The sequence below is a fragment of the Dipodomys ordii genome, unplaced genomic scaffold, assembly GCF_000151885.1.
Source record: "Dipodomys ordii isolate 6190 unplaced genomic scaffold, Dord_2.0 Scaffold23, whole genome shotgun sequence".
Taxonomy (NCBI): Eukaryota; Metazoa; Chordata; class Mammalia; order Rodentia; family Heteromyidae; genus Dipodomys; species Dipodomys ordii.
Window position 1 is genome coordinate 1047241 of NW_012267239.1, and position 19066 is coordinate 1066306.

The 19066-nt window shown below is 49.2% G+C and overlaps 2 protein-coding genes across 5 annotated transcripts in view; one reads left to right on the forward strand and one right to left on the reverse strand.

Moving 5' to 3' along the window:
* Derl3 (derlin 3) lies at positions 1 to 3307 on the forward strand. Of its 3 annotated transcripts, none has more exons than XM_013014452.1 (8): positions 1 to 211; positions 357 to 422; positions 503 to 576; positions 773 to 866; positions 1321 to 1516; positions 1929 to 2019; positions 2125 to 2210; positions 3209 to 3307. In XM_013014452.1, the coding sequence occupies exons 1-8, from the start codon at positions 119 to 121 to the stop codon at positions 3286 to 3288; spliced, it is 780 nt and encodes a 259-aa protein (XP_012869906.1). In that variant the 5' UTR covers positions 1 to 118; the 3' UTR covers positions 3289 to 3307. The 3 variants fall into 3 exon arrangements, with proteins under 3 accessions (XP_012869906.1, XP_012869908.1, XP_012869907.1); XM_013014454.1 differs by having other exon boundaries at positions 2 to 211; positions 2121 to 2210; XM_013014453.1 differs by lacking the exon at positions 3209 to 3307 and adding an exon at positions 2684 to 2827 and having other exon boundaries at positions 3 to 211; positions 2121 to 2210.
* Positions 3308 to 4787: 1480 nt separating this feature from the next.
* Smarcb1 (SWI/SNF related, matrix associated, actin dependent regulator of chromatin, subfamily b, member 1) overlaps positions 4788 to 19066 on the reverse strand; it is a 37093-nt gene continuing 22814 nt past the window's right edge. For both annotated transcript variants that reach the window (XM_013014520.1, XM_013014519.1), the window contains exons 6-9: positions 17256 to 17422; positions 14070 to 14260; positions 5517 to 5648; positions 4788 to 5167 (exon numbers count right to left, since the gene is read on the reverse strand). In XM_013014520.1, the coding sequence (XP_012869974.1) occupies positions 5128 to 5167; positions 5517 to 5648; positions 14070 to 14260; positions 17256 to 17422 (530 nt within the window). In that variant the 3' untranslated portion in view covers positions 4788 to 5127. The remainder of the gene's footprint in view (positions 5168 to 5516; positions 5649 to 14069; positions 14261 to 17255; positions 17423 to 19066) is intronic.

Consider the following 19066-nt stretch of genomic DNA (forward strand, 5'->3'; position numbering starts at 1 on the left):
CCTTCAACCAGACGCTCGGTGGCTCTGGTGCGGATTGGTCAAAATTGAAAGTAAGGCGGGGGCTAAAGGGCTTCAGAGAGCCGCTGGGGACCTGGCCGAGCATGCTGGAATAGGCTCAATGGCGTGGCAGGGGATGGCAGCCGAATTTCTGCAGGTGCCAGCGGTGACCCGCGCCTACACCGCGGCCTGTGTCCTCACCACAGCCGCTGTGGTGAGCGGGGTGCGGGGTATTGGGGAGGGGGACGTTGGGTCGCTGTGGTTACAACCCTGGGTGGGTAATGAGAGGGATTAGGGAGGGCTGCCAGGGTCACAGCATGGATCCAGGAACGGACCCTGATGTGTCCTTGGTTCCACAGCAGCTGGAGATCCTCAGCCCCTTCCAGCTGTACTTCAACCCGCACCTTGTGTTCCAGAAGTTCCAGGTGAGACTTGTCCTGCCCCTGACACCTGTTCGTTAGACACCAGCGTCTCACCTTACTCCCCCCCCCCCACCTCTTTGCAGGTCTGGAGGCTCTTCACCAACTTCCTCTTCTTCGGACCCATGGGATTCAGTTTCTTCTTCAACATGCTCTTCGTGTATCCTGAGCTTCAGGGAGAGAGAGAGGAGGGGAAGAGAGAAGAAAGAACAGAGAAAGAGACGGGGGAAAGAGGAGAGAGGAGAGGAAGAGAAGGGAGAAAGGAGAGAGCCAGAGTGTAGGAGCATGCTGGCCAGGTTGGGATTGGGGAAACAGGAGGCCCAACTGGGCTGCCACTTCCTATACCAACACTGCAGGTTCCGCTACTGTCGCATGCTGGAGGAGGGGTCTTTCCGTGGCCGCACAGCTGACTTTGTCTTCATGTTTCTCTTTGGTGGTGTCCTTATGATTGTATCCTTCTTGCAGCCTACTAACTTCAAACCAGGGCACCTGGAGCCGGGTCCAGACATAAGGGCTCAGGTCTAGGAGAGACAGACTCTTCATTCCGTTTTAGGGCAGTATTGAGCAGCCACGTTTGCTCAGCTAGATCTTCAGTGATATACAGAATACAGCAGGGTGATGAACATGACCAGGTGAGGTACCGGGGTCACTGACCCCGGAATACACATAGCCTGGAGAACCCCAGGCAGGTACAGAAAATGATTGGGGCATGGAATGAGATAGACAGGTATACATACAGGGCAGAATTGGAACCTGAAGGCCCTGGAGAAGTGGAAGGCTCACCCTGGTGGACCATGGACAAGAGCTATGAGGGCAAGGTAACCAGGATTCCAGGGGCTTAGTAAGTCAGAGGACCTGGATGTGGCTGTGCATTGCACCATAGGACACCTTAACTTGGGTCCAGCTGCTAGGACTCCTGGGCAGTTTGTTTTTCCTAGGCCAAGCCCTCATGGCCATGCTGGTCTATGTGTGGAGCCGACGCAGCCCTCAAGTGAGGGTCAATTTCTTTGGCCTCCTCACCTTCCAGGCACCATTCCTGCCCTGGGCAATCCTGGGTATCTCACTGCTGCTCGGCAACTCCATCCTTGTGGATCTGCTTGGTGAGCCTTCCTGTCCTTCCCACCTACCTACCCATGGCCCACCCCTCCTCTCAGCACATGCTGCTGGTTCCCTTGATCCCTCTCTCCCCAAGCTAGACCTATCATCCACCTCCAGATCCCCTTCCAGCCAAATAAGCTTAATACACCCTCAAATAAACCTGTTGGCACACAAGATTTGCACCTTCAGGGTTGACCTGTAGTGGGTCCTAGCTGGGGTGCCTCAGTGTCTGTTCTGTGATCTCTGCTCCCACGATGTTCAACCCCCCCCCAAGTCTTGCCCCCTCTGCACTCTTTAAGCCTGACCTTCAGGGCAGTCCCACCCTGGGCTGGCAGTCTATGCAGGACACTGGGGTATGCATGCTTGGAGCTTGGGGTTCCTCTGGTTGTGGAGGGTAGCCTCTGGCTCTCATAGGGATTGCTGTGGGTCACATCTACTACTTCCTGGAAGATGTCTTCCCCAACCAGCCTGGAGGCAAGAGGCTGTTGCTGACCCCCCACTTCTTGTGAGTACTGAAGAGCTGACAGGCTCCCTTCTCTCTTGGATGGTTCCCCAGCCCATAGGGGACTTGTGCTGGCCTTAGCTCAGTGTGGGGCCTTCCCACAGGAAGTTGCTTCTGGACCCCCCTGAGGAGGACCCCAACTACCTGCCCCTTCCTGAGGAGCGTCCAGGAACCCATTTGCCACCGCCGCAGCAGTGAGCACACCCAAGCCGGCCTCATGTTTCTGGCAGATCTCTCTCCTTCCCCTTCCTCTTCCCTGCAGCAGAACAATCCATCAAAGGAGGTTGAATCCATGTAAGGCCTACACACCTAAATAAACCATTACCTGAAGCCTCTGGGCCCAAAGCAGTAGCTTTCCCACCTGGGCCTGCCACACCCTCCCATGTCCTTCTACACCTACCTCCTCTGCCTTACTGAAGGTGGTAGGACAGGAGGCTCAGAGATGATCTGCCACAGATGTTCAGCAAGCTCTGAGCTCACTAGAGGGACTTACCCTGCCAGTGCCTTGATAGAGCACTGAGCCTCTGCTCCCTGTCAGTCAATGAGAGGGTTAGCGAAACCTCAGTGGTTGGGGCCAGCCCACTCAATCGGGGCGCTGTCTGTACAGTGCCACCTAGCCTCTTCTCATCAATAGCCTCAAAAAGTGGATCATTGCCTTATTTTCCAGCTGGAAACCTGGAGGGCCCATGGGAGCTGTGGCAGAAGGGGACCAGGTCCTCTGCCTTTGCTCAGGCTAGAATCTCAAGAAGTTGCCTGTACCTGGTTGAGGCAGAGACTTCTGGAAGGTCTGTCTCTGCCTTTCAGCTGAGGCCCTGGGCGAGCCTTCTCCAATCTCACAGCTTCATGTTCTTTTCAGAGGCATCAGAAGGGGCCAGCTTTCCTTAAGGGGCCAGGCCTACACTGCTATGTCTGTGTGTTAAATGCTCAGCAGCATAGGGTTTTCCCCTAGCAACTGATGTCATTTTCATGGCTTTTAAAAAAAAGTTTGTTGTTTGACCTCTTTCTGTAGTGAAACCCGGGCTGTTGTGTGGGCTGGTGGTACTTAAAGGGCTAGAAGTGAGCAGGGTCTGGGAAGGAAAGGTCCTAATATGTTGTCCCTCCCAGGCAGCCTAACTGTCAAGGAAGGGTGAGGATGGCCAGTATTTCTTCCATCCCACCAACAGTGACAGCTTCACTGCCTTGTTCCTCACAGACCAAGCCACAATGGAGCCCCCGCATTTCCAAGACCAGCTGGACCTGGGATCTTCCCTTTTGTTTAAAATCTACCAGTAAAACTTGGCTGTCCCCTTGTTGTGAGCCTCTGGTGAGTGCCACTGACAGGTGGGGGCCAACTGCAAACTCACTCACTGTGGCTCCCAACCTGAGGGTCAAGCTGTCTACGTCCTGTCAACGTAGAGCCCCAGTTCCTATTGAGACCCACCTCTGCCCATGTGGGTCAGACCTGAAGTCAGGTTTACAGGAACTGCCACAACCTTTGGGGAGGGGTGTGGGGGAACATCCTGTGACCATCAGCTCTACCTTGGCCCCAGACCACTGTCCTCAGTAAGCATAGATGTACACCTAGTTGACCAAGCAGTGCTTGGCTCAGTGAAGAGACCGCGCATGTCACCGTCATAGAGCCAAAATCCATTCTTTAGAGTGGGCACATTCCACATTACAGATTAGGGCGAGAGAATAAGCTCATCAGAAGCACAACCTGTAGGAGACTGCTTTCTTTGTCCACACTGCCAACATCTATAAGCCAGCATTGGACTGGGTGTGACATTCCTGCATTCCCTAACAGGTCTGGGAGGATGGGAAGGATGAGCTGGTCCTGGTTTTGTGTTCAGCTGGAGCAAGGTCCCTTAGCCAGCAACCAGGCTAGTGACATACAGACATGCCTCCATAGGACCAAACCCTCTGCAAGGGACTCCAGAGTAACAAGGCCTCTGATTAATGGCAGCCCATCTGGGTACAGCACTACAGGGCCACCTAGGAACAGGGAAGAGCCTACAGATCCTCCCTAAGGCCAAACAATGGGATGAGGGCTAGGCTGTCACTGAAAGGTAGGTAGGTGCCTGCCTTGAGCCTCAGCCATACTTTTTTCCTCTCTGCAAAGACTTGCTGAGAACAGGTGGCCACTGGGACGCTGGAAGGCCCAAGGCAGTGATTGGGTTTTGCCCCAGGGGCTACACAAGGTGCTGGGGTGGCTGAGAGGGGAGACTTCTTCGCCTGGTTATTTGAGGCCGAGGGATGATGCTTGTTGTGACACTGTCCTCACCTCAGGCCCTGCTCCTGGCTCTTTTTATGTGTGCCAGTACAAGGGCTTGAACTCAGGGTTTGGGCACAGTCCCTTAACATTTTTGTTCAAAGCTGGTGCTCTACCACTAGGGCTCTGCTTTTGGCTTTTTTTGGTCGGTCGTGGGGCTTGAACTCTGGGCTTGAGTGCTGTCCCTGCATTCTTCAGCTCAAGGATAGTGCTCTACCGCTTGAGCCACAGCACTACTTCCAGTTTTCTAGTGGTTTTTATTGGAGATAAGAGTCTCACGGACTTTCCTGCCTGGGATGGCTTTGAACCGCGGTCCTCAGATCTCAGCCTTCTGAATAGCTAGGATTACAGGCATGAGCCACCGGTGCCCGGCTTTTTTTTTTTTTTTGGTGGTGATTAATTGGAGTCTCAGGAACTTTCCTTCCCAGATTGGCTTTGAGCTGTGATTCTCACTCAGCTTCCTGAGTAGAAAGGATTATAGGCATGAGCCATGAGTGCCCAGTGTCATTTTTATGCTACCACATTGAAGAAATTAAATATAACCTGTTGTCTTTTATTTAAAAAGCGTAGCTAGCCCTGCCTGGGGCTCCTATACAAAAACAAAACAACCCAAAAAAAGAGGCCTCTCTTTTGACTTGAGACAGTAAAGGGAGAGTTTGGGTAGGCGGGGACAGGACTGGGGCTCAGCAAATGGAATGTGTGCCAGGGAAGGACAATCTGAAGGCCCCCACCAATGCTCCCAGACCCACCCCGCTCCTCAGGATGGCAACAGGCTGCCCCTTGCTTTTCTCCTTGCCAGAAGTTGAAGGAAAGCTGGTCCAGTCTTCTGAGATTTCTGTGGGAGCTGAGCTTCAATGAGCTGGTCACCACGCTGGGGCAGTATTGGCAAGACGCCTCATCCGCCTGGAAGATGGGAGCAGACTGTCAACTGGGGCCAGTCCCAGCACCGGGTAGCCCCCCTCCCATAGGGCTCTCTAGAGCAGCCAGGTCTGAGGCACCCCTGACACCAGAAGGGACTGACTAGCTATTTCTTGGCCTTGCTAGTCTGCTCTGTAGGCCCTGCTCATCTCTCCAGGAACTTTCAACCCTACCTTGGTTGTGGCAGAGGGGACCAGATGAAGCCTGACCACCTAGGAGCTACCTCTGGCTCTTTCCAGAGACTACAGGTCATTGAGGAAAGGAAGTGGCTCTGGTCCTATTTGGGAAAATGAGTGCCCATGAGCAGAAGAGCCAGGACACAGGGATAGGGTACCTGGTATTCCTGTCCTGGTCTCGAATTTTCTTCTCCATCTCAGCATCTGTCAGGGTCTCCAGCAGTGGGCACCACTGATCCGCATCGCCTGTGTTCCGGATGGCAATTTCTACTGTGGGTAGGGGGTTCTCACTGGGGGAGGGGAGGAGAGGCAGTTAAGAGGAACAAGGCAGTTCACAGAGCAGCAGGTGCAATTACCCCCCCCCCCCCCCCCAAAACCATGCTTTCCCTACTGTTCCCCAGCAGATGGCTGAGGCCTAGTGAGAAGGCTCAGGCCTTTCCTCACTTCCTTCTTGCCTCCATTCCATGGGACCCAACATGGCCACAGCCAATTCCCATGCTCTAGCTCCTCAGAGCAGCTCTGCTGACAAGTAGCTGGGGAATGCTCCTGTCATTGCTCCAGGGAGCTGGCCTTGCAGTGACAGTGCTGCCCTGTGACCCTGAGGGCCTGCCTTCCAAACTAGCTCTCAATAGGCCTTTTGTCTGCCATGGCCGGGTCTGTCTGGGAGACTAAGGGAAGGCCACTGCGGTGATGGTTCCCTTGATAGAACCATGGCTGTCCTGGAGTGTGGCTGGGAGGCAGAAGCCTATCTGTCCCCCTGTACAGAGCCAGAATCCACCGAGGAAGAGGCTAGCCTAGGACAAGGGGATAGGAGGAGCCTTGATGCTGCTTACTGAGGGCCTTGGAATGGCCTGTTCCAGAATGTTCAATGTACCTGCCCCATAGCCTATGTCATGGGGCTCACGCCAAGCCTCACAGAAGCGAGTCTATTTGCTCAGAGACCGAGAGCTGGCTGGCCATTGAACCAGATGGATCAGGAAACCATATCCCAGGGCCATATTTGATCCCATGGCCCCTTAGAGTGCAAATCTGCTCTGAGGGACCATATGTAATTGGCTCTGGACAAGTGGACACACGGTAGGAGTAGGTCAGCATGGACAAAGGCTACAGGTCACAGGGGTGGGCATGAAGGAGTGCTGGGGGAGAAGGGCACAGCTGAGCCAAGACTTTCTGGACCTTGGTTTACACGTTTGCAACAAGAAGGAGGTGCCTTGTATGTTAGACCAAACCGCTAGGCTGGCACAAAGTGTCCGAGCACAGTCCTGATGATTATGCTCTCCTCCCTAATTGTCCCCACTCTGGCCCTTCCATGGTCCTCTAGCTGGGTGTCCTCCCATTGTCTCTTGAGGCTCAGTCCCCCAGAAGGTTACTCTGCTCTATTGTAGTCCTACAGATGTCTACCCACTCCGACAGCTCCAAGAAGAATGAGGGGAAAGTCAGGGAGGGTTCAGGGTGGTGAACACAGGATAAAAGAGGACAGGTCCTTGATTGGACTGCTTTCGGTCTGGAAAATGTGGACAATATTTACTGTTGGAGGATTATTACTATTAGAGCAGCCAACATTCATACACTTGATGGTGCTTCACTGGGGTCAGGCACTTTCCCCCCCAGCCTCCCGCAAGGCTGGACTGCTGAGCTGCAGAGAAGCATGCCCCCAGGTCTGATCCCAGACTCCCCACTACACGGTTAGTACATAATCCACATTGGCAGCTGAGGACCTGTCCTGGCCCAGAAGGGTTGGACTGGGAGCAGCTCTCCTTGTCCTGGGGTCCTAGGGACTTTCTCTGTGTTCCCTGGCACAAACAGGCTTGACCCATCTGATGAAGTTTGGCTCACAGCATTTACACCCACAGGTCATTGAGGCCCGGAAGCTCCAGCTTATGATTCACAGTCATTGACTGGGCAGCCCCCTCTCCTCACCACAGTCCCCAGGGGCCGATCCCTCCTCAGCAGCTTGCTTTGGCAATCCAGGAACAGCTTAACTCCCAAACATCATTCCTCACTTCCAGGCTGACTTCCTCAGGAGGGCAGATGTTAAAGGCGCCAAGCCCACGCCAAGGGAAGCAAAACATGTTTTCCTCTGAATTTAAACAAGAAGCAGCTAGCAGGCCCCGAGGCTCCTTTGTTTACCTCCCCTTGACTCTGGGAAGATTCCACTCCAGTTGGCTTGTTCTAAAATAAGAACTGCTTAAGCTAACCATGTAAGGATGGGCCTGGAGCCAGTACTAGCCTGCCTTAGAGGTTTGAGGAGGGACAGGGGGGGACAACATGCCGGCATACATGCTGGCCTGAGTTCCACTAAGTCTGGAGGCCGGTCTACTCCCACTCCTCCAAGGAGATTCTGACTTGCAGGCTTTGAAGCAGCCAGGGACCTCAGACATTGCTACCACCACAAAGGGGGAGATGGACACTCAGGCAGGAGGGGTGTCTCAGGTGATTGCTGGAGCTAGGAATGATGCTTAGAAAATGGCTTCAGGCTTATTTACATCATGATCTCACTTTCAAGGCCTCACGTGATGTAACAGGCACCTTGAGAAAGCATCATCCCACTCTATAAATGATAGAACGGAGACCTGGAGGCTGAACAACCTGCCCGTGGCCACTCCATCCGGAAGAAGCAACTAAATTCCACATCCTCATTTTTGCAACATCTCCCAGGAGGAACTGATTTTTTAAATAAGTTTTTTATTGTGAAAATACTATACAGAGGGGTTACAGTTACATGAGCAAGGTAATGAGTGCATTTCTTATCCAGCATTGTTGCCTCCTCTTGTTTTTCCCCTACCATCCCTTCCCTCTCATTGTTGCAATGGGTCCACCTGTATCCCTATTTAAACAATTTGTTTTTTCCCTTCTCCTCCCCAAATTATACCAACATCAAACACAGTGAAAACAGGGGTTATACCGTGGAGGAGGGACATACACAGCAACAAATCACATGGTACCTTATAAATACGGTAAAAACAATAGCAAGCAAGAAAAACCCACTCGAACTGATTTTTGACGGGTGTTAAATCATTCAATGAAGAAATGGCAACAAGCTTTTCAATATGGTGCCAGCACAACATGACTCTGGATTAGGCAATGGTTCCTTAGATAGGACACTCAAAAAACTGATGGACTAGATCAAAATAATTTCTGTTCTGCAAAGGCCATGATCAAAGTGAAAAGCAACCCACGGAATAGCAAAACAAACCTACTGGGAGTTGTATTATCATATGTAAAGAACTTTTTTTTTTGGGTCTGAGACTGGGATTTGAACTTGGTACCTGACGCTGTTGCTCACTGGCTAGCACTCAACCAACTGAGCCACACCTCAAACCCCAAAGAGCTAGTTTTTTTTCCTTTACTTTTCTTTTTTTTTAAAGAACTCTTTCAACTCAGTAATAAAATAATTCAATTAAACAGGCATGGGACTTAACCCATTTCTCCAAAGATACACAGAAAAACATGTTCAATTATCACTAGTCATCAGGAAAACAGAACTCCAAGCTACAATTACTTTGCTAGGATTCTAGGCTACAACTGAAAAAAATTGCCAAGAGCAGGGTGTGGTGTACATGCCTGTAATTCCAGCACTTGGGAAGTTGAGGTAGGAGGATCCAGAATTCCAGGCCAGGAAGTAAAGCTGTGGCTCAGGTGGTAGAGCACTAGCATTGAGAAAAAGCAGCTCAGGGACAGCACCCATGACCTGAGTTTAAGCCCCAGGACCAGCACAAATTTTTTTTAAAGGGGTTGGAAGGCATGGTTCAGTTGGTACAGTGCTTGCCAACGAGCTGTAGCGTCAGGTACTAAGTTTGAGTCCTTGTCTCAGACCTAAACAAAAAAAGGGTGTTCCAGGTCAATCTGAGCTACACAGCAAGACTCTCAGAAAAGGAAAGGAAAGGAGCCGGGTGCTGGTGGCTCATACATGTAATCCTAGCTACTCAAGAGGCTGAGATTTGATGATCACGGCTCAAAGCCAGCCCAGGCAGGAAAGTGCATGAGACTCTTATTTCCAATTAACCACCAGAACACTGGAAGTGGCGCTGTGGTTCAAGTAGTAGAGTGCTAGCCTTGAGCTGAAGAGCTGAGGGACAGTGCCCAGGGCCAGAGTTCAAGGCCCACAATGGACAAAAAAGTAAAAAAAAGGGGGGGGGGAAATAAAGGAAAGGAAAAGAAGACAAGAAAAAAATTAGCAAGGATTTGGAAATGGTGGAACCACTTTGAAAACCAAGTTGGTTATTCTTCTAAACAGAAGTTATCATGATCTGGCAATTCTATTCTCAGGTATATAACCAAGAGAATTGAAAACAGGTGTTCAAACAAAAACTTAAGACACAAACACTCTTAGGTTTATTCACAATAGCCAAAAAGTAGAAACAGCCCTAAAGTCCAGTTACCTACTCAGCCCTAGAAAGAATGCAGTTCTGATCTCTGCTACAACATGCATGACCCTTGAAAACATGCTAGGAAGTTAGTCATAGGCCATGGAATATGACTTCATTTATTATGTGCTCAGAATTGGCAAGTCTATTGGTGGAAAGTAGTCTAGGGTTGGGAGATTTGTGGGAAAGGGGAGTGAAAGTTAAGGGGTATGGAGTTTCCTTTTGGAGTATCCTAAATGGCAATGGCTGCACAGCTCTGTGAATATACTAAATACTAGTGACTTGGGCACTTTAAATGAAGCAGGGGTGGCTGGGGACGTAGTTCAACAGGAGAGTATTTGCCTAGTATGCACAAAGGGCCTAGGCTGGATTCCCAGCACTACAAAATATAATAAATGAGTAAGTAGTATGGTCTGTGAATTATTCCTCAGTAAGGCTGTTATAAACAAGCCGTGACCTCAAGTCAGACTGGTGGGCAGATCTTTAGGTATACTGTCCACAACCCAACCAATCCATAAAGACTCCTCCCCCAACGTAATTCCTAGGCCTGCACCAGCCCAGGGCCATTGTCTTTGTCTCTCCCATCAGTCTGACTTACCATCAGCCTAGGATCCTGGCAGGGACATATGCTGAGGAGCTCCCCAGGCAAGACAGAACTGCCCAGCCTCAGGCAGGGCCTGCCCTACCATTGCCCTTCAGATCCCAGCCAGCTCCTACAATGCCCAACTTCACCTAAGGCAATACCAATCCCCGCTACCTCTCCTCTGGTGTGTCAGGGGTCACAGAGCAGTGGTGCCATGTGTCCCTGAGAGACGGTGCTATATTCTCTATTCCCTGGTCTAGGGCGCAAGGGTGACCCAGAGAAAGTGCCAGTACCTTCGCTAGGTACAATTTTCAGAGGGGCCCGTGTGCCTAGCCCAGTCCCACCCCAGCAAGGCTCTTTCCACATTGTGACTGCTTGTCACAGGCCCTTTGTCCCCATTCAGTTGGCTCTAAGATGTCTGAATGCCACTTTGGTCCAGTTGTCCTCTAGGAGCCTAGAGTAACAAGATTGTCACATGCCTGTTTTTCTCTCAAGCTTCCTGTTAGCCTTGTCTGTCCAACTTCACTGTGGATACAACAATGCCTCAGGTACTGGGCTCCAACTGGAAAAAGACTGGCATTCAAAGCACTTCCAAGTGAGGGGATTGAGGCTAGAATGTAATTTTGGGTGGCACTAGGATTTGAACTTAGGGCCTTGGCTATGGGGGACCTATGTCCCCCATATGTGTTGTGTGTGTGTGTGTGTGTGTATGTATGCGCATGCGTGTGCATGTGTACACACCAGTCCTGGGTTTGAATTCAAAGCCTGGATGCTGTCCTTGAGTTTCTGTGCTCAAGGCACTAGCGTTGTGTACCACTTAAGCCGTACCTCTACCTCTGGCTTTTGGTGTTCAATTAGAGATACAAGTTTCCTGGACTTTCCTGCCTGGAGCTAGGCTTCAAACCATGGTTCTCAGATCTTAGTCTCCTGAGTAGCTAAGACGTGCGCCACAGATGCTTGGCTAAGGGGCTGGGAAGGTGGCTCAGTGGTAGAGCGCTTGCCTTGCATGCATGAGGCCCTGGGTTCGATTCCTCAGCACCACATAAGCAAAAAGAAAAAAAGCCGGAAGTGGCGCTGTGGCTCAAGTGGTAGAGCGCTAGCCTTGAGCTGAAGAGCTGAGGGACAGAGTCCAGGCCCAGAGTTCAGGCCCCACGACCGGACCCCAAAAAAAACAAACAAAAAACCCCCCCAAAAAACAGATGCTTGGCTGAGGTCTTGTTTTTTGAATTGGCCAGCCTAGACCATGATCCTCTGGTCCTTCTACTTACATTTCCCATTGAGAGGTATGCTACCATGCTCAACCTTTTATTGGTTGAGATGGGGTCTTGATAACTTTTCCTCCTAGCTGCCCTCAAACTATAATGCTCCTGATCTATACCACCCAAACCACTAGGATTACAAGTGTGAGCCACTTTTCCCCGTCAGAACTCTAAGGAGTCACATGGTTGGGCAGTTGTCATGCACAGTGCATGGCACAGAGAGCAGGTCAGGACTCTGAGTCAGCCTCTTCTCTTATGGAGGAACTACCAGGCCTTCAGGACAAACAGTGGTTTCCTTAAAAAATCTTATGCAAGTGACACTGTTGTTTAAAGTGGTAGAGTGCTAGCCTTGAGTGAAAGAGCTCAGGAACAGTGCCCAGGCCTTGAGTTCAAGTCCCATCTCTCATTCTAGTCTGTGAGGGGTGGGGGGGGGGGACTGTGGGAAGAATTAGGGTCAGAAACACAAGTTCTGGTCCCTTATCTTGCCACAGTGGGCCACAGTTCGGTTCCCTAAACTGTAAAGTCCGGGAGGGAGCCAGTCTCCGGCCTAAAGTTCCTGAACTGTCATTGCTGGATCTCCTTATATGGCGAGTATAATGGCTGACCAAATGGCAATGGCCCACATCATAGACTGGACAGACATAAGTTTGCCCTTCTAATGCCAAAGAAAGTTCTTGGGACCCTATCAGGTCCCCAGGCCACCCACTGTGAAGGGCACGTGTGTTTGTTCAAGTCTTTGGCAGAGTAGCCTAGCCTTTATTCCCAAGGACTTGAAAGCTGCACGCTGGCAGTGGAGACAGTGGCCAAGGTCTGTGCCACTTCCAGTCCAAACATGGAATTCAGTAAGTGGTCACTAAGCAGGGGAATATTGCTCAGAGTGCCGGTGACCAAAGGAAAGCAGCTGCCACATGAAGGTCGACAGCTTAGCGTCTAGTTATTGGGAGCAACCAGCTACCACCTACTGCCTGTAAGTCTGAAAAATGGGTTCCCTTTGGACTAACATCTATGAGAGAGTGCTCGATGTCAAGGCCACTGGCAAAGCCAGTACAATGCCGCTGCTTCTGGGGACCAAGGTCAACCTAGACTGTCTCTCAAGCCTGTTGGCCTTAGCTTCATATGGGAGTACACACACCCCGGCTATACCCATGGGCAAGACAGACACTAGGGCTTGGAAGCAGAATCATCAGCCAGCAGGACTGCCAGAGGGGTCACAGCAGGTGACTCATGAGCACAGCAAGTATTGGGGCCCAGGGGTGCAGCTGTTTCCCAGGCTAGGGGCCTTGTACCCTGTGGCTGTGCTTCATTTTCTCTTGCTCAGATTTACAGGAAGTGCCAAGAAAACTGTCTCTTGGGATGTCTGGGAAAGCCAGCGGAGACATAAACCTACTAACAAGCTCTTTGAACTGCCACAAAGACCTTTGTCTTTGCTCCTCCTAAACACTGTAGACGGTCCGTCTGGAGTATAACGTAAATGATGACAGTCTGAGGGCACAATCCTTCCCAATACCCTGCTCTTGGTACAGGAATACTTGGTGGCATTCCATCTCTGCAAATCATCCCAACCAGAAAGACAGGCAGAGGAAAGCATCAGAAACTACAGGGCTTCCTATTCTTGCAGGCTTGATGAGGTGGCTAAGTTCAGAGTCATCTCAGAGTGCCCCAAAACAGAAAGTTCTTTTGTTTGTGTTTTCTTTTCAAGGGGAAAGGCTGTTCTAAGAGATTCTGTTCATACTTCATGTACTCAGCCACAGGTAGGTCAGTGTGACCTGATCTTTTCCTCAGTCTCCAATATGGCAGTCTCACATTATGGTCACCAAATGTTCTCTGAATACAGGTACCCAAGCCGGGGTACTCTTGTTTAAAACAGATAAAGAGCCAAGCATGGGTGGGCTCACTCATGTAATCCTAGCTACTCAGGAGGCTGAGATCTGAAGATCATGGTTCAAAGCCAACCTGAGCAAAAAGTTAGGAGACTCTGATATCCAGTTATCCAACAAAAACCTGTAAGTAGTGCTAAAAGAGACAGCCCCCAGGCCCTGAGTTCAAGCCCTACTATCTACTGCAACAAACAAACACAAAATAAAACAGAGGGAGAATCTAGGTGGGGAGGAGGAAAGGCTAGGCCAAGAGTACAGACAAAGGACAGAATATATGCAGGCTGGGGAAGCACTGCTGTGTGGAGGAAGGATGGGAGGCCTCAGGGTGGCCCTGGGAAGACTGAGGACTTGGGGACAATGAAGGAAAGGTTTCACTGTCAGAATACTGAGTCTGCTAGGATCATACTCAGTGCTCTCAATGTGCCACTTCTTTAGCTGCAATACTTCCTGTGACAGGAGAGCCCTGCTGACAAGAGCCCAGAGCCAATGACCAGGTCACAGCCTGGTTACCATGAAGCCCAAGAATTGCAAAAAGATCACAGCTCCCACAGACAGAAGTCTTCTCCCAGAGGAGGCTGGTAGAGGAACAAGGAAGGAAGAGATGTAGACGCGTGTGCCATCCTACCTGAAAGCATAGGTCTTCTGATGCCAGCTCAGCTGTCCCCGGATGCTGTAAGCGATGGTGGTGACAAACTCCCCGCCCAGCCCCAGCTCTGAGCACAGCTTCAGGGCAAACTTCTCCGGTGAGTTCTCTTTCTCCGACATGTCCCACTCAAACTGGTCCACCAGGGAGATGTTTCCCACGTGGATATTCAGCTGCAGCAGGAGCCAAGACACTCAGATGAGCAAGGACAAGGCCACCCCAGCACAGCCAGGCTGCAAAAGGGTGGGGACAACCCAGTCTACGGCTGTAGATGCTAAGCACAACTCAGGAGTTAGAGTTGGGACGGCTGCCCGTCCTTCCAGTTGCCATCCCCAAAACATGGCCGGCCTTGTAAACCTCCTAGTGTTGCCACAGGGGCTCCAGGGACACCTGAGTTCACCTTACCTCTATCCCCATCTTCCTCGTTTCCCCATACTGACCAGTGACTCTTTCTTATACCCTTTGATCGAGGCAATTAGCCTTAATGTTACTGTGTTGACCAGACAGGATTCAGCTCAAGTGTTCCTTGTCAGAGACTGTCCCTGAGACTATCTTAAGCCATCACCATGTCCTTGCTTCGTGTGTGTGTATGTGTGTGTGTGTGTGTGTGTGCGCGTGCGTGCGTACGTGTGTGTTTGAACTTAGGGCCCAGGTATTGTCTTTTATATTCAAGCATGGCATTCTACCGCTTGAGCTACTTCTGTTTTTTTTGCTAGTTAAAGAATCTTATGGCTGGGTGCCCGGTGGCTACTCAGGAAGCTGAGACTGAGGATTGTGGTTCAAAGCCAGCCAGGGCAGGAAAGTCCATGATACTCTTATCTCCAGTTAACCACCAGAAAACCAGAAGTAATGCAATGTCTCAAGTGGTAGAGCGTTTGCCTTGAGGTGAAGAGCTGAAGAGTTCAAGGCCCACAACTGACATTAGTGAGATACTATCGCAAAAACAAGCAAGGTCGGAGTAAGTCATTCAGTAGTACAGCACTTGCCTAGCAGGCATTAGGGTCTATTCCCATAACCTCAAGACAAAACAAAACTGAATTGCCTGGACCAGCTGCCATACCTGGTAGTATATACTTGTTGAAGCAGACATATGAGTCTGAGAACTCAAACTCATAGTGATACTTTGACCTAATGGGAAGACATACTAACAAGTAAGCACATGGTGTGGGACAGACTTGTACTTCAGGGTGAAGCAAAGTAGTAGGGAAGGCCTCCTAGGGAGGTATCCTTTTAGGAAGAAGTCAATCACCTAGATGTAGGCATATGGCTCCCTGGAGGAGAGGCTCATGGGCAAGTGACAGACTCAGCAATATAAAGAGCTGATGTGGTAAGGCTGGGTGCAGGGGAGCTCACAGAGACTAGGGTGGGCCAAGATGCCCCAGGCAAGTGGGCAGCAAGTGTGGGGCCAGTTGTCCTAGTAAAGGTAGCCAGGCCTGGGCTTTAGTCCCAGCAATGCCAAAGGGATCTGAAAAGGTCACTCAGCACTGTTTTCTGCAAGGGACACTCCACTGTGTTCAGGATCAAGACAAAGAAGAACATCCTCAGACAACACTTAGCTCTGCCAAGTGCCACGTGTGGGGGAAAACTTAAGTGTGAACATCAGTTCCTCAGCTACAAGGTGGGTCACCTCTGGCTTGACTGAACACAGCACTGGCCATGCAGCACAGATTTCCCTGAGTCAGCTGTATTTGTCCTGGGCCCAGTCTCCCAAGAGCCTACCAGCCAATGCCACCCCACAGGAGAGGATTACAGATACATGAGAATTACTGGGAACCCTATACTTAAGGGAAGAGCAGATGGTAGCCCATGAAAGATTTGCAGCTGTTAGATAATTTCCTGTGTGACTAACTCATGAGCCCAGCTAAGCTAAAAAAAAAAAACAAACAAATCTCAAAACAAAACAAAAACCCTACTCAGGAGGCTAGGATCTGAGGATTGTGGTTTGAAGCCAGCTGGGACAGGAAAACTCTGTGAGGCTCTTATTTCTAACTAACCACCAAATAGCCTGAAGTGGAACTATGACTCAAGTGGTAGAGCATCAGCCTTGCTTTGAAAAAAGAAGTTAATGGACAATGCCCAGGCCTGAGTTCAAGCCCCAACACCAGCACAAACAAATAAAAACCTGGTGCTCAATTCTGAGAAAATGTTAGGAAGCTGGCTGGATATGCACTGTCAGAATTACAAAGCCAGTATACATGACAGATAGCTCTGCCCAACCTCATAGCTATGCAGAGCTAATTTTATATCCTAACCACAATTACCAAAGATCATAAAGCAAATACCATAAAGCTCACACGGCTGTCCTCTAGAACTGTGTTTCAGGGTACAAAGCAACACATGCCACAGCTCCTTTTCCTACTTCTCTCTCATGATATCCCTTTCCTTCACACCCTTTCCATGTTAGCCGGTCATGGTTTAAATCTGACATGGTTTAAAGAAAACAAATTCATATTTGTTTCCTAAGTGTTAATTAGCAAGAGAACAGAATCAGGCAAATCTCCAGAGAAATAAAAGCCTTAGATCTGGTGATTTCATGGATGAATTCTAACAAACATTCAAAAATAACTTTTCAAATTCTCCCAAAAAAGCAGAAGAGAACAAAATCAGCCCAATACTTTAGGAAAGTAAAAACACACACTAAAATCTTTTATGAACACCAGCTCAAAAAACCTAAACAAGTTCTAAACAAAGCTGGACAAGAGTGGCTCATGCATGTAATTCTGCCTACGCAGGAGACTGAAATCGGAGTTCAAAGGCAACCTCAAAGCTTTGAGACTTATCTCCAATTAACCAGCAAAAAGTAGGTATGGCAGAGCAGTAAACTTGAGGAAGAAAGGAAGGCCCAGAGAGTTCAAGTCTTGGTATCAGCACGAAAAGGAAAAAAATAAAATAAAATACACAAGTGAAAAAAACTATACCCTAAAATCTACTTATTCAACATTGCTGAAAGAAATGACTAGAAAAAGAGCTCACATCCATGGACTAGAAGTCTAGAATGGACATAACAGTGGTAAAATATCAATATACCCAAAGCAGTTTACAGATAAATTCTTATCAAAATTCCACTACATTTCCCAGTGAATTCTGTCATGGACCTAGAGGTAGGCTTCTGCTAAGACCTCACTATCCCTGAGCACCACAATAATATATTTCTCTCCCGCCATCTACCTTGATGATGACACGCTGGTCGGATTGGTCCTCTAGAATGCTGTCTGTAGGGTAGGACTCAATCTGCTGTCTGATGGCAGAGGCAATGGCAGGTACAAATGTCAATGGGTTCAGATCCAGGTCATCACAGAGAATTTCTGAAAACATCTCAGGGGTCATCAGCTTCTCTGAAATCAGGAAAGAAGCATCACCACATTGCAGAGCCTCATTCATTAGGATCAGTCCCTTCCACCTCTGCCAGACCTCCCATACAGGCATACATGGACCACTTTCAGATGTTGGGGATGGAGGAGAAAGCAAATGACAAAGCATCCTTCTCTGCTAGCCCTTATCCCCAGGACCTAGTCCCCTCATGTTGAAGGAGCCTTTTAACAATCTCCTAGCCAGGATCTAGGGCATTTCTACCAGGGCCATCCCACTTCCTTTCCACTCTCACCTCCTCATTAATCTAGAACCCATTTCAAGGATGTTATATAGCTCCTTGATGTGGCTCAAGCCTGCAATCCTAGCTCTTGTGGGAGACAGAGATGGAGGATTACAGTTTGCTACTAACCTAGGCAGAAATTTTGTGAGCTGGGTACCAATGGCTCACCATCTGTAATCTTAGCTACTCAGGAGGCTGAGATCTGAGGACTGAAGTTCAAAGCCAGTCCAGGCAGGAAAGTCTGTGAGATGCTATCTCCAATTAACCACCAAAATGTCAGAAGTAGAGCTGTGGCTCAAGTGGTAAAATACCTGACTTGGGCAAAGAAGCTACACTATGGTGCCCAGGCTTTGAGTTCAAGCCCAGTACTGGCATGTGTGTGCATGCATGCACGCGCACACACACACACGTATGTATGCATGCACACGTGCATGTGCAAAGGAAATTGGTGAAATTTCATCTGTATCAATGACTGAAGGGAGCACAAATGGAGAGTATCACACAGTTCAGGCCCAACCACATAAAGCAAACCCTATCCTAAACCTAACAATACAAACAAAGAGACTTACCTTAATCACTGAAATACTGGAAGTGGCACTGTGGCTCAAGTGGTAGAGCACTAGCCTTGGACAAATATCGCAGGGACAGTGCCCAGACTGAGTTCAAGCCCCAGGACTGGCACAAGAAACCAAAAGCAAAAACACCCCCACAAATGTTATATAAATAGAATTATATGGCATGTATACTTCTGAAAATTTCCTTTCTTCATTCAATAAAATTCTCTAGCCATCCAGGTTGTCCCTGCCTTTTTATTACATACAGAATTTCACACTATGGAGAAATCACATTCTATTTAACTATTTACCCAGTGAAGGATATCTAGGAGGTTTCCAGTTTCTGATTACAAATAAAAATGCTATGAACATTTGTGTTTAGATTTAGTGAAAACTCAGCGCCTCGCACTTGCAGGCAGGTACTCAACTATTTGAGTCACAAAATCACTTTTATTTTTTAGTGTTTTAGCCCTGACTGACCTCAAATTGAGATCCTCCTATCTCTCCTTCCTAAGTAGCAAGAGAGTCCTCTTTTCTCTGAGCCACATGCCCAAGAATGCAACTGCTGGGTCATATGGTAGCTGCATGCTTAGTTTTTAAAAGAAACTGACATTGTTTTCCAGAGCAGCTGAGACATTTACATTACATTAGCACTGTGTGAGTGACCCAATTCTTCCACAATCTCACAAATATCTGTTCTCACTACTTTTTGTTTTGTTTTGGAGACAGGGTCTCAACTATAACCCAAGCTGGCCATAATCCCATAATTCTCCTGACACAATCTCATCAGCACTGGGATCATATGCCACTACTTTTTATTGGCATGCTTTTTA